Below are 15,207 nucleotides of genomic sequence, written 5' to 3' on the forward strand. Positions count from 1 at the left end.
ATATGTCTCAAAGATCCTGGTACAATCTACCTTTGTACTTCCTGAAAGAGGTTCAGTTCCTTCACTCAGACCCTATCCATATTTCAGGATTTGCAACAATTGTTGTTGTATCTGAAACCTGGCAGTGAAGGTGATTCTGTGATTTGTTGAGCTTTATTAATCTCTTCTGAAGTTCTCTCCCTCCAGCCACCCCTCAAGCCAGTTCAGTGGGCTTTAATTGAAAAGCCAAGTGTCATTGGTGCTCTTTAGCCGGCTGGTGGGAAGTACAAGAGATACCTGGCTGCTCAAGTTTTCTTTTCATGAGCAAGTGGCTGGTTATTATTTGTCTTTCCAAATGCCACAACTGACAAGTTGAGAATTGCATACCCAAATACATTCTGACAGGAGTTGAGCATTTTTACCTGTGATGAATTGTTTTTTTTCTTCTTTTTGATACGAATAGACTTAAAATACCAAATTCATTTACAGAAAATAACTCCAACTGTTGAAGTACATTGCAGCTTAGAGAGCAGATGATTTGAGTTTGGCAGTCATCAGGGAGGCATGCATGTGTAACAGAACTAGATTAAAACTGTTGCCTGTTTGCTTTGTTCATTTTGTTTGCAGCACAGTTAACGATCAAAGACAATTTAAATGTGCAAATTATTCAGTAAATTGAAAGTGTCATGAGTTTTGTTAGACTCTAGGATTGCTGCACTGTCCAAGATTTTCTGTGTACTTTAGGAAATGAGGGCTATCTATGGTACTGAGTCAAACAGGATATCTGGGGTAAATATTATGTGCATAGCTGAGCCACACTGCACGACAATCACAAGTTAGATTCTTAGTCCGCGCTAAATTTTTTGATATTGGCCTGGGTAATAGTAGACATAATGCAATTGACCACAATATTCCTGGATTAGGAATGTGAAAATTGTATGAGTTCCTTCTTCTGATTACTATCCAGCAATGCTTTTTATAAATGTGCATGCATAAACATAAGACTAGAACAGGACTAGGTTCAGCAATTGTATCTGCAAATAATTAGCTTGCAAACACTCAGGTGGCTAAACAGATAATTTTGGACTAGGCATTAGAGGATGTGATATCCTGTCACAACACTATTAGAATAAAAAATTATGGAACTGCAAATACTACAAAGCAGTATGTTTGAACTCAATTCTGTTGTGCCACTACAGCAAACAGATTTTTAGAACTATACATATTGTCTGAAGGGAAGCTGACCCATATGAATTTGAAGTTGAGTAAGTACAAAATGTATTTTTCTGACAACAGTTGCCACATAGATGTAATTTTTGTTTGGTGTACAATTTGAATAGGCATCCAGAAATCTTCAACTTCGAATTCTGGTCAAGATGACGGTGTCGGGGAGCACATTGCAGAAGGTGAGGATGAATGCCATATGGTTAGTGGCGAAGTATCAACTCACCAAGAGACCTCTGAAAACAAACAGCCTTCAGAAACCAAGAGAAAAGAGAAGTGCGATGATAATAAATCCTTAAGGTAATTTGTGCTTACATAGTACTTTTAATTTAATGACTGCAGTTTTGGGGTCTCCTGGCTGTTGCCCAAAGTTGACCTTCCATCCTGGGAATTGTCTTTCTGTTTAAAGTAAAAGTTACGTGTCTTTTTGATGACTTTGTTGCCTGTCCATTCACCTGTCCTCTGAGCTGGGGACTGGGTGCAAACCTGAAGGCCCACTTGCTGTGGCACAACTACATGTGGGGCCCCCATGATGGGTAAATTTAAGAAAATTATTTGGGAGGCATAGTGTTGTCATCCTGTTTAACTAAAATTATATTTGCACATCTGTCTGCTACAAGTGCAAATGTTTTACACCTGGAATACTCAATGCATTTCTAGTTGGTGCAACATAAGGAAGCCAAGGTCTCGGGCAGTGCAAGATAAGCAATGAGGGTTCGTGCTGACGATCACGAGGGGTCACGGGCTCAAGCTGAGAGGGGCGAAGTATAACTCAGACATCAGAGGGACGTTTTTTACACAGAGGGTGGTGGGGGCCTGGAATGCGCTGCCAAGTAGGGTGGTGGAGGCAGGCACACTGACATCGTTTAAGACTTACCTGGATAGTCACATGAGCAGCCTGGGAATGGAGGGATACAAACGATTGGTCTAGTTGGACCAAGGAGCGGCACAGGCTTGGAGGGCCGAAGGGCCTGTTTCCTGTGCTGTACTGTTCTTTGTTCTTTGTTCTTTGTGCTCAGTGTCTAAGTGTTACATCTTGATAAGCTTAGGTTCTTAAGCTTGATAAGTAATGTATCCGAGGAAAAGTTACTTGTATTGGATTACCAGTAAAATATAGTAAACTTGAAATGATAATTTCAGAAAACAAAACAATGCAAATAATATGTTCTGCAGAAACACAAGGTTAAAGCAAAATTCACGAATGAAGCCTTGATCTTGGGTGCAGTGAAAAATTGACAAATCACGATGGTCTAACGAATGTTTTCCTGTGGTTGTGGTTAAGTCACTGTTTGCACAGAGCGCTTTATATTTGCACCGGGGCAGGGTTTTACGGTCTTGCTTGTCCTGAAACCGTAAAATCCCGCCCAAGATCAACGGACCTTTCCAATGTCCGCCTCTTGCCCGTTCCGATTTCCATGCCAGGCGGGGCGGTAAAATTCCGGCCATGGTGTTCAATGTAGAAACGACACCATCCACAGAACAGGAATCCTCATCTTGGTGAGCAGAAAAAAAGAAACAAAATAAGGTAAAAGTAGAGGTTTGTAGCCGGGAACTGCATGCCAATTAGAATTATTCCTTCGAATTCCACTGTGTCTTTCCAACTTAATTAGTCAATGCCGGTGGTGTAGTAGGAATCTTAAAAATTGGTTGCATTTTAAATTTCTGAATTTGATTATGAAATTATTCTGATGTCTAAATATTTGTTTCAGTGACCATGAAAGTGTAGCACCATCAGAAACAACCCCACCAGTCACAACAGAAAATGCTAAGAAACCACAGCAAGCTCGTCTCCAGAAACCTAAACCCAACTTAAAAGTGACTGGAAGGAAAAGAGCAGGTGGAAAAGGGAGCGATCAAACTGCTTCAGAAGCTCTGGCATTTTATGATGATGCAAAGGAAGACACCAGTGACAAAGTGAAAGAATCACCTGTGCAGGAACAAGATGCTCCTGATGATAAATCTTCTGAGATCATGAATAATGAAGTGTCAGAAAAGGTGTGTATAATATATACAGCTCTGACAAAGTGTCATCCAGACTCTCAATGTTGGCTCTATTCTCTCTCCACAGATGCTGTCAGACTTGCGGAGATTTTCTAGCATTTTCTGTTTTTTGTTGTGTTTTGATAGTGTTTAAGTATACAGGAAACTTTGGGGACTGACATCAACAGTCTCTTTTTGCTGGTATCCTTATTTTAAAAATAATCATTGTGTGCACTGTAAAATGTTTTCCCTGCTATTTTGAAGAACCAGCTGAGATTATAATCTGCATCTAATAAACTGTAATAATGCTAAGAATCCACCTCTCCCATGCCAGAATTTGGCTCTGTTCACCTCTCAGTTTTAGAATTGAAATTCTCATTTCAAACTGCTCTCACTTGGAGCAGAGTAATTTATTAAAAACACGCACCGAGATTTTCCAGCCCCACTAGGTGGTGAGTTTTCCCATGGCGGATGAGGTAATCCATTTAAATGCCCATTGATCTTGGCAGGACTGGAAGATCCTTTGGCAGGAGGGACTGGAAAATTCCACCCATAGTTTTTTATTGCCTTTGATCCTTTATACATATCAAAATTTAGGATGGCTGGAACCTATCTAATTGACTTTGTCGATTGTTTTTGTCATTCACAATTTCTCCATTTGAGTTTTTACAGAAACGTAACCCCCGCGAACAGCGGGTCCTGATGTCAATTTTGAACTTGGTTAGTTTGTATGGGATCCCGAAAGGGATTATAATTTGACTACACCACTGTTCACCTGGCAGGGATGTCATTAGTGACATTTACATGTTAAGACTAAACTCCACAATTATTTTGACATCAGGAAAGGGCCTGTGAGCTTTTGCTCATTAGCAAAATTAATCTCTTTATATGTCTTTTTTTCAATTGCTATTTTTTTTTTCCAAATTCAGTATAACCTGGAATTGGTTTTACTTTTGTATAGGAGGTCAGCACTGCACCAATGCCCGAAACAATAGAAGCTGATAAAACCATAACTGAGGAGATATTAGCAAGTAAAGCACAAGATTCCGACACTGAATCACGGTAATACATTGAATTTTTCTTGTCTTTTTTGCTTTCATAGAATTCCTGCAGTGCGGAAGGAGGCCATTTGGCCCATTGAGCCTGCACCGAGGCTCTATCCCCATAACCCCCATCTATTTACCCTGCTAATCACCCTGATACTAAGGGACAATTTTGCGTGACCAATCATCCTGATCCGCACATCTTTGGAGTGTGGGAGGAAACCGGAGCGCCCGGAGGAAACAAATGCAGACACAGGGACAATGTACAAACTTCACATCTCAAATTCCAATCATTTGACACAATGAAACAAAAATCAGACAGTCACAAGGAGCTGTTTATGGAAGTTAGTAACAGCCAAAACAAGTTGCTGCATGGTTGGCTGTGGTAGTGTGCACCACATCTCTGGAGTGTTGAGTGTGGCTGATGCAGCTTTAGGTCACTTGTGAATGATTGAATCAAGCAATTACATTCAATAGGAAGCTGTGGCGTATGGAATTTGGGAAATGAAACATGCAATCAGAAAAATAATTTCAACTGGTATGAATGAAGTCAGTGACATCTGAGATAAGTTGATTGTAGAGGAACATGCCCACAGTGCAAATTACTCTACAAATATATAACAACGAGTATGGCAGTTCTTGCAAAGGGAGCTTGTCCCATGTTTGAGTTCCTTCACCAGTTTCCCGATTGTGGTGTGCACACACATGCTGTAATATTCAGTGTTAGCTTCACAGCTGTTTAAGATCATGAAAGGTTTTGAGAGAGCAAATAAAGAGAAGCTTCAATGACAGGCGGGTTGAAAATATTTGACAAATATTTGAAAAGAAAAGAAGTTGCAGAGTTATGGGGAAAGAGCATGGGTGTAGTATTAATTAAAAGTGCTTTCAAAGAGCTATATGTATGAGGCTCCTCCTCACCTTGGATATGGCCAGCCCGTTTCTTATTTTGTACAATATGCTCTCATTCTCCTTTTGGGGGCCTGAATGATAAACTTCCTGGTCATTCTGTTGATCTCTAACGACTCATGAGAAGGACACAAATTGAAGCATCTTGGCCACATGGTCTTTTACTTTTTTTTCCTCTCCCAGTCTGAAAATATTTTACCTGCATTTCCTCAGTTTTCACTTGATACATTCTCCAGCTGACTGGATGAAAACATTTGACAGATATGATATATAACCATTACACTGGATGCCAACATAAATCCCAATTCCAATGTTGTTTCTTGAAGAGAATGGTTATTGAGTTATTTTTCCTCCCTGTCCCTCTGACTTGCCACCTCCCTCCCTGTGCTCCTGGCTCGCAGCCTCCCTCCGCACCCCTGCTGCTCACTGCCTCCCTCCCCCCGCCCACTCTCCTGAGTTCTTGCTCACACCATAACTAGGTACCTGTGAAACTGAGCTGTTTTGTGGATTGAAAAACAATCAGGGTTGACTGGAAGGGAATGAATATTCTGTGATACAACATTTCTGTGTTAGCATACAAAAAATTGCCATGAATTATGTGTTTTACTTAGTTATCATCCAAGCTTCTGCATTTTCTTGCAATGTAATGGAAGTAATTGCAAAATATATTTGAACAGGATGAAAGAAAACTCACTATGTAGCAACTTATGCACTCGAATCGTTAGCCTCGAATCACAAATTCCCTCTCTCCCATCCTTGCTGCTCCAGTCACAGATTCTGGGGGCGATTCTCCCAAAAAAGTTCTAAGTGCTGAATTCGCGGGAAAACTGGTGTAAATCACAATTGTTTTTTCAATGGGAGTTCAGACTCGAATCTCCCACACTTTGTGCAATGCAGAGATCACAATTGTGAATATCATCAAAAGGCCAGGGAGGTGGGGCCTATTCGCGACAGAGTCTGTCAGTTTTGGAACACTGCGCATGTGCAGTGGCCCCGATCTGTCAGCCTCCCGTTTGCTGACCAGTCCGATCGCTGGCCAGCCTGGGACCCCTGCAGTGCTGCCCCCATCGTGGCCCCCACAAGCATTCCCGAGTCAGCCCTGATCTCCAGCCCCACCCCCACCATGGGAGGCAGATGCCCACCCCCGATTGTTGGCCTTCCTCCAGTCCTGACCGGATCCCAATGCAGAGTGGCAGTAGGACCCCCTACCCCCACTGATTGCCCCTTGGTCCTGCCCTTTGGCACTGCCCAATGCCTGGTGGGCAGTGCCAAGGTGCCCCCTAGGCATGGGCACAGGCTGGCACTGCCCAGGGGGCACCACCCCTCCGCCGCCTGACCCCCTGGGGACCCGACTGCCTCCCCTTCACTCCAGTGGGTCTCCCGCTAGTTCCCCCGAAAATGGGGAGCTACAATAAACCCTGCCAGATTAAAATTATACTGGCGGGGTGGGAGATCCTATCGAGTCCAGAGAATTCAGTCCCGGGCCCGATCATCACATTCAAATAATGTTAAAAATAGATTAAAATTACTTATCTGCTGTTCCCGCCGGTTTCCAGTGTGATCCCGACCGCGCCAGATATCCCGTCACTGGGAGATGCACGCGCATCGGGAACGCATGTTGCAAATCCCGCGAATTGGTGCATGCGCGATTCTCCTGGCCCGACCCGTCAAAAAATTAGGTCGGGACGGGAGAATCATGGCCTCTGTCTCTGGAGGAACTGCTTGTTTGGGAGAGTGGTGGTGAAATTTGTGATAAGAATTGAAGCAATGGGCATGGGAGATATAGTATATGTGATTCTAGGAGCAGCTCCTCATAGATTGTCACTTCCATGCTCGCTAGTCTTCCAGTCAAACTCTGAATTATGCACGAGTGTGGCCTTTCTTTCAATATTTTAATTTTTTGTGGGCTATTTGTGAGGTTTTGAGGAAGAATTGAGTCTGTGTATTTTGAAGCCCGTTCTACAGTGTAAAATGTTCAAGGTTGGAAAGAGTTAAATAAAGTCACAGTTTAAAGATGCCAAATTTGGATTTTGTATGTTAATATTTCTTTCTGCTTCAGTTCTGTGGAGAAACCAAAGGAACCCAGGACAAAACCAGGCCCAGCAGCAAGGAGCCGATTCCAGAAGCCTAAGCCAAATTTAGGAAAAGCAATTGTAAAGAAAGATGTGTCAACTGATGAAAGAAAGATGGTTGCAGTTCAAGAGAAAGCTATTACAACCAAAGAGGTCACAACACCGAGTCCAAATAGCCCCATTACTGAAGGAAGCATTGCTAGTGAAGCTATTAATACTGGATCTGATGATTGCTCTGCTCCAGAAGCAAAATCTGTAGATACTGTGATATCTGACGCAATTCCCATCCAGCAGGATGCAGTGCAGGATCCATCAGGGGGAGCCAATGAATCACTCATCCCAGTATCTCAGGTATATCTAAAAGCCAGTCATTCCTGGTATCATTTTGATGAATCTATACTGTATGCTATCTGGTTTTAATGCTATTTCTATAATGCCACTTGAAACTGAATGCAGCAATTTAACTGTGATCTAACTATTGCCATCTCAAATTTATTATGACCACTTCTCCTTAACATCAGTGCCCTTATTCATGCTATTATCCTATTTCTAATTTTATCTACCTTTCAGACTTCCATGAAATGATGTTCCAGCATACACTTCAGTATTTTTCCATCAAGTTTATACTTGCATTTCCTGTCGACACATTTCTCCACAATAAATTCCATGTTGCATTTGGCTGCACGTTTTGGAAACCAGCCTCAGCCCTCTGAAGTTTTACCTGCTGTGGGTCAAGCTTCTAATTTCATTGACATATTAATATTGTGTTCACAGTGCCAATATCCAAATGATCTATCATTTGCTTGAAGGTGTTCATTTCAATTGAGTTTTAAGAGCAGTTCAGTGCTAACTATTTGCCTGCCATTTAAGCGCACACAGAATCTATGTACCTTGTATTTCATCCTCCTTCTGTGATGGCATATTGTCTGCTTCCATTCCTAACCAACTCTCTTGCCCAGCTGCCTGATCACCTATAATATGCAGTTCAGGCATACTTCAGATTCCTATACGAGCCAGAGTATCCTTACCTTCTCTAGCACAATATCATTTGAGATCAAAGCAGATGCATCCTGTAGGTGCGATGTTCCAAGATATTGGAAGCATCCAGTGCCGGCATCTTCACAGTCAGGCTTCAGTTATTTTCTCCTCTTTCCTCCTATATAGATTGTTCTTAAAAGTTTAAAGAAAGTCAGGCATTAACTTAATTATTTAGCCTGTTTTATGAAAGGCCAACTACACCTTAATGCTAAACTCACTCTTTGGTAAACTCCTATGTTCTCTAGCTGTATGCCACATGTGGTGCTCAGAACAATCTCTCAAGTAAACTCAAATTTATGCTGTCTTAATTTACACAAGAGGCTACTTTCACTATAAAACCAGCCAATTATAGCTCTTACATAATCAGTAATTAAGCTGTTAGAATCTCAAACCAGATGTTCATACAGTTCCATAATTGAAAAGCTAAAATGAAATGCATTAAACTCAAAATGCAGTAAAATAATACGTATTTCATTACTGTTTCTTCATTTACTCTTATTGTGTCTCCAATTTGAGTGAAATAATGTGTCAAAACGGATAATATGAATTTCCTAGCACTGTTCTATTTATTATGGTTCCAAACTTGTATATTTGTCCAACAGTAAAACTGTGTTTGTATTTTGGTTTTCAGTCAAAAGTACAATCTCCCGAGGCAGTCCCTGTACCCTCAAATTCTGTGGAATTACAGAGACAAAGTATTATTGCTTTGGATACTGAGACATCAAGAAAAGGCTGCTGGGATTCTAACAAAGCCCGGCAATCAGAAAGGACATTGGAGTGTGACAGTCAGAATGAAAATGAGCATTTAAAGTTGGATTCTATTCAAGAAAATATTACAAGCAAACCAACTAGGTATTGTATTAAGAAAAAGGGGCTAGGATGGACTGTTTTAGTCACTTGTATGCTAGTGTAAAGGAAGATTTGGAATTTAAGACCTCATAGTGACTAGGCTGTCAAAAGCTTTATCTGTTCTACTTATCTAATGAATGCCTCATTATCAATGAGAAAGCATATCATGTAATTTGACACTCCATCATAGAGATAAGGATGATGTCTGTTTTGATTCCTGTTCTGAGCTTATTTAGCTGGTCTCAACTGGAATGGCAGTGGAAATGTTACCATTGGCCTTAGTGCCCCTAAATTGAGGGGGGAAAAATGCTGAAGGAATGCTTAGTTGATCATTGACCAGTGACTACTTCTAAACTAATGTGCAAGGAAGCCCTTTGAGCACAGAATCTGGATTGGCAATGATTTCTGTACCAGAGAATAATACATTGACATGAAGAATGGCTGCTGCGTTGAGTTATAAGTTAGTTCTCGTCACTTGTGATGCAGTCTTTCATCAAAGTGAGGTAAGAATATTGTCAGTACATCTAATCAGCTTTCATCCTCATAGTGGTAGCTTCCTCAGGCAAATAAGTTTGAATCAATTAAAGTGCTTGGTTGATGTAAGAGGAATTACAATTTTGGTGAAGGCGTTAATGAGTGCCATCTCTGTACAATATTATGAATGGCATAATATTGTAAGTAAAATTAGATGGTGGAAGAGCCAATGGAAGTATTATGCTGTCCCTGGCCTGAAACTGGTCTTGGTTGATCTTACAGTTAATTGATGGCATTAAAATATTTTTTGGATTACTTGAAACAAAGAAGTAAAACTGTTTCTTTTATAGGTCTGGAAGGCAGCCCCGACCTACAGCATTTTATAAATCCCCGGCAGAACAGAAACCATCAACTAGCTCTACATTATTATCAGAGGGAGAAAATGAGGATAAGAACAGGAGTAGACGTGCACGATCTCAAAAACCTAAACCCAAAGTCAGCAAAGGCGTTAATAAGAAGGATATGCAAACTAAGACTTCCAGGAAAGGTCAGGGAGCATCAAAGATGAGACTTGTGACATTGAGAGCATCCCAGGAAGAAGATGATGATGATGATGAACCTGAGCTGGTAGAAGATGACGACATCTATCTCATCAATCCTGAGGAGGTCAACAAAGCACCAGCCTTTGTACCAATCAGCCTACGATCTCCTGAACCTGTTCAAACTCAAGTGGAGGAAACCATGGAAGAGGTATAGCATTAAATGCTTAGACATGTGCTGTTTTAGACATCTTTATGAATAGCCCTTCTTAGTCTGAGCATTTTCATTTTTGATAAAAGGCTATAGCTATTGTGCAGTTTAAAAAAAAAACAGTTTGAATAGTGTTTTGTTGCATCTGGCAGCTCTTAACCTGCCAAACTTGCTGCCTATTTCCATTACTTAAATGATAGTGCTTTTGATTCTCAATTCTAGTCCAAACTTTTTTCTTGGTGCTTGTTAAAGATTACTACAGCTTGTTTGCCTGCTGAGTGGCCCCAGTTTATTTCAGAAGAAACTATTGATAGCTAACGGCTGTTAAAATATGTGTAGGTGACTTCACTTTAAAGGCCCCCAGCCCATTCAGACCCATTAATCCATTTAAGAACATAAGAACATAAGAAATAGGAGCAGGAGTAGGCCATCTAGCCCCTCAAGCCTGCTCCGCCATTCAATAAGATCATGGCTGATCTGATAGTGAGTTCAGTTCCACTTACCCGCCCGCTCCCCATAACCCTTAATTCCCTTAATGGTTAAAAATCTATCTATCTGTGACTTAAACACATTTAACGAGGTAGCCTCTACTGCTTCATTGGGCAGAGGTGGGAGAAGAAGTTCCTCCTCAACTCTGTTCTAAATTGACTCTCCTGTATTTTGAGGCTATGCCCCCTAGTTCTTGTTTCCATTGTAAGTGGAAATAACCTCGCTGCTTCTACCCTGTCTAGCCCCTTCATTATCTTGTATGTCTCTATAAGATCTCCCCTCAACCATCTAAACTCCAATGAGTACAGGCCCAGTCTACTCAATCTCGCCTTATAAGCTAACCCCCTCATCTCCGGAATCAACCTGGTGAACCTTCTCTGTACCCCCTCCAAAGCTAATATAACCTTTCTTAAATAAGGGGACCAAAATTGTACACAGTACTCTAGGTACCAGTACCCTGTACAGTTGCAGCATGACCTCCCTGCTTTTATACTCCATCCCTTTGTTGGCCCTTAGATAAAGGCCAACATTCTATTTGCCTTCTTGATTACCTGCTGCGCCTGCAAACTGAGTTTTTGTGATTCATGCACAAGGACCCCCAGGTTCCTCTGCACAGTAGCATGTTGTAATTTTTCACCGTTTAAATAATAGTCCATTTTACTATTATTCCTTCCAAAGTGGATAACCTCACACTTACCAACGTTATACGCCATCTGCCAGATCCTTGCCCACTCACTTAGCCTATCCAAATCTCTCTGCAGACTCTCTGTGTCCTCCATGCAATTAGCTTTCCCACTCATCTTTGTGTCATCCGCAAACTTTGTTACCCTACACTCGGTCCCCTCCTCCAGATCGTCTATGTTATGGTAAATAGTTGAGGCCCCAGCACCGATCCCTGCGGCATGCCACTAGTCACTGATTGCCAACCGGAAAAGCACCCATTTATTCCGACTCGCTGCTTTCTGTTAGATAGCCAATCCTCAATCCACGCTAACACTTTACCCCCAACTCCGTGTACCTTTATCTTATGCAGCAACCTTTTGTGAGGCACCTTATTGAATGCCTACTGGAAATCCAAATACACCACATCCACCGGTTCCCCTCTGTCAACCGCACTCGTTATATCCTCAAAGAATTCCAGTAAATTAGTCAAACATGACTTTCCCTTCATGAATCCATGCTGCGTCTGCTTGATTGAACCATTCTTTTCCAGGTGTCCTGCTATTTCTTCTTTAATGATAGATTCCAGCATTTTCCCAACTATGGATGTTAAGCTAACCGGCCTGTAGTTACCTGCCTTTTGTCTACCTCCTTTTTTAAGCAGTGGCGTTACATTAGCTGTTTTCCAATCAGCTGGCACCTCCCCAGAGTCCAGTGAATTTTGATAAATTACAACTAATGCATTTGCTATTACTTCTGCCGTTTCTTTTAGTACCCTGGGATGCATTCCATCCGGACCAGGGGACGTGTCTACCTTTAGTCCCATTAGCCTACCCAGCACTACCTCTTTAGTAATAGTGATCGTTTTCAGGTCCTCACCCCCTACAGTCCCATGACCATCAATTATTGGTATGCTATTTGTGTCCTCCACTGTGAAGACCGACACAAAAAACTTGTTTAAGGCCTTGGCCATTACCTCGTTTCCTATTATTAAATCCCCCTTCTCATCTTCTAAGGGACCAACATTTACTTTAGCCATTCTTTTACGTTTTATATATTTGTAAAAACTTTTACTATCAGTTTTTATATTTTGTGCTAGTTTACTTTCATAATCTGTCTTTCCTTTCTTTATTACTTTCTTAGTAGTTCTTTGTTTTTTAAAGCCTTCCCAATCTTCTAGTTCCCCACTAATTTTGGCCACTCTGTATGCATTGGTTTTTAATTACTCTCCTTCATTTCCTTAGTTATCCATGGCTGGCTATCCCTCTTCTTACATTCCTTCTTTTTCACTGGAATATATTTTTGCTGAGTACTGAGAAAAATCTCCTTAAAAATCCTCCACTGTTCCTCAACTGTCCCACCAATTAGTCTGTGTTCCCAGCCTACATTAGCCAACTCCGCCCTCATCCTATTGTAATCCCCCTTATTCAAGCAGAGGACACTGGTTTGGGACCCTACTTTCTCACCCTCCATCTGTATTAGAAATTCAACCATATTGTGATCACTCATTCCAAGAGGATCCCTCACAAGGAGATCATTAATTTTACCTGTCACATTACACAGGACTAGATCCAAGATAGCTTGCTCCCTTGTAGGTTCTGTAACATACTGTTCGAGGAAACTATCGCAACAGCATTCTAAGAACTCTTCCTCAAGTCCACCGCGTCCGACTTGAGTTGACCAGTCCATATGGAGGTTAAAATCCCCCATGATTATTGCTGTTCCATTTTTACATGCATCTGTTATTTGTTTGTTTATAGCCCGCCCCACCTTGAAGTTATTATTTGGGGGCCTATAGACTACACCCACCAGTGACTTTTTCCCCATACTATTCCTTATCTCCACCCACATTTAACTCCTATGGTTGGACAGGCCTGTAATCGAGCTATCTCAGAGGTTCAGCCAGTACTACTTTACAGCCATGGGCGTACGTGGCAGCCTAGCTGCTTTATCCTAATCACAACCATGAAGGGATTCCAAAATGCTTCACGAGTGCATCCACACTACTGCATGACTGACATTGGTGTTCAACATGCCTGGGGGTATCAAACTGTGTGGGTTTAACCAAAGTTCCAGTACACTCTATCTCTTGTGTAAAGAATTGACAAATTATGTTTAGTTGCAAGACAAGTTGCATTTTATTTTAGAAGGCCCTTTTATTCATTTTGTTGTGTCTCTCTTTGACTTCCATTACGTTTCTGATTCACTGGTTTCACTTTAGAGAAATGATCTTCGCTATGTTTATCAAATTCCATTAACTTTTCCACTGAACTGATGGTTAGAATTTCTTGACTTTTTTTGCCTGCTGCTGCTGTTTTGTAGCGGAAATGTATCCTATTGAAAATCATAGAATCCCTACAGTGCAGAAGGAGGCCATTCGGCCCATCAAGTCTGCACCAACAATAATCCCACCCAGGCCCTATCCCCGTAACCGCACACATTTATCCCGCTAATCCCTCTAACCTATGCACCCCGGGACACTAGGGGGCAATTTAGCATGGCCAATCAACCTAACCCGCACATCTTTGGACTGTGGGAGGAAACCGATGGAAACCCACGCAGACACGGGGAGAATCTGCAAACTCCACACAGACAGTGACCCAAGCCGGGAATCGAACAGGGTCCCTGGAGCTGTGAGTGCTAGCCACCGTGCCGCCCCAAATATATTGGATTCCCTGCACCTGTGGAGGTTTGTAGCACAGGAGAAAGCTACTTGACTGTTATGTCTATGCTTGGTCTTTGCTACAGCAATCTCCACCTCATGATGTCTGGAGTTAAATACTGCTCCCTGCACTAAAATGCCCCTCGTCCCTCCTCCCACCGGCAACCTTACAATCTCCTGAGGAAAGGCAAAGAACCCAAAGCCAATGAGGGGGGGATAATGCTCTGGAAAATTTCCCCCTCATTCCGGTAGGTGATTGAAACCAGCCCAGGAGATCACATGGACCAGGTTTTATCAAGACTCCACTTGCCTTTTACATAATGTGACCTCTACTTGAAAACCTGGCCCAATTCTCTTTTGAAGGCGAGTGTCAGCACATGGCCTCAGCTAGAAGTGTAGTTACTATTGTCTGGGAAAACAAGAACCTCCAAACAGCCAGTATGCTCCTGCTCCTACTCCTACTCCTTACACAGCTTAAACTCATGTTCCCTGTCTGTCCCCAGTCTTCTGAACTGCAGTAAACCACTGTTATGGATGTTACCCAGCTCCTTATGGGCCCTCTGTCAGATAACTTTTAAGGCTGTGCTGCTGTAAAACAAAATAACTACCTTAAACAGGTCAGATTCTTTAATTGAGGAAACATTCTCTTTGTTCTCCTCTTGACTTTTTTCAAGGTTATCTCCCACCCACAATTCTCCCTTAAATGTCCTAATAGTTTTCAGTGCTCTTGGCTGTGGCCTAAACATCTTTATCTCTTTAAAATCTGTCACCTTATAGATAAATGAGTAAATCCTTGGATTTGATGCAATAATCACACTCCCAGTACAGACAGTAGACAGTTTGTTGAATGCAACACCTGTGCTTTTTTAAAATATTCATTCATGGGATGTGGCCATTGCTGAATGGGCCACCATTTATTGTCCATCCCTAATGAGTGGCTTGCTAGGCCACTTCAGAGGGCAGTTAAGAGTCAACCACATTGCTGTGCGTCTGGAGCCAGATATAGGCTAGACTAGGTAAGGACAGTAGATGGGTATTTATGATCATAGAATCATACAGCGCAGAAGAGGCTCTTCGGCCC

General features: G+C 41.9%; 1 protein-coding gene across 7 annotated transcripts in view; it reads left to right on the forward strand.

The window, feature by feature from the left end:
• The window catches only part of LOC144495050 (uncharacterized), a 78,006-nt gene that overhangs the window by 21,932 nt on the left and 40,867 nt on the right, over positions 1-15,207 (forward strand). For all 7 annotated transcript variants that reach the window (XM_078214883.1, XM_078214885.1, XM_078214880.1 and 4 more), the window contains 6 exons: positions 1,320-1,503; positions 2,913-3,198; positions 4,145-4,245; positions 7,192-7,555; positions 8,874-9,094; positions 9,916-10,315. In XM_078214883.1, the coding sequence (XP_078071009.1) occupies positions 1,320-1,503; positions 2,913-3,198; positions 4,145-4,245; positions 7,192-7,555; positions 8,874-9,094; positions 9,916-10,315 (1,556 nt within the window). The remainder of the gene's footprint in view (positions 1-1,319; positions 1,504-2,912; positions 3,199-4,144; positions 4,246-7,191; positions 7,556-8,873; positions 9,095-9,915; positions 10,316-15,207) is intronic.

The sequence above is a fragment of the Mustelus asterias genome, chromosome 6 (assembly GCF_964213995.1).
Source record: "Mustelus asterias chromosome 6, sMusAst1.hap1.1, whole genome shotgun sequence".
Classification (NCBI taxonomy): Eukaryota; Metazoa; Chordata; class Chondrichthyes; order Carcharhiniformes; family Triakidae; genus Mustelus; species Mustelus asterias.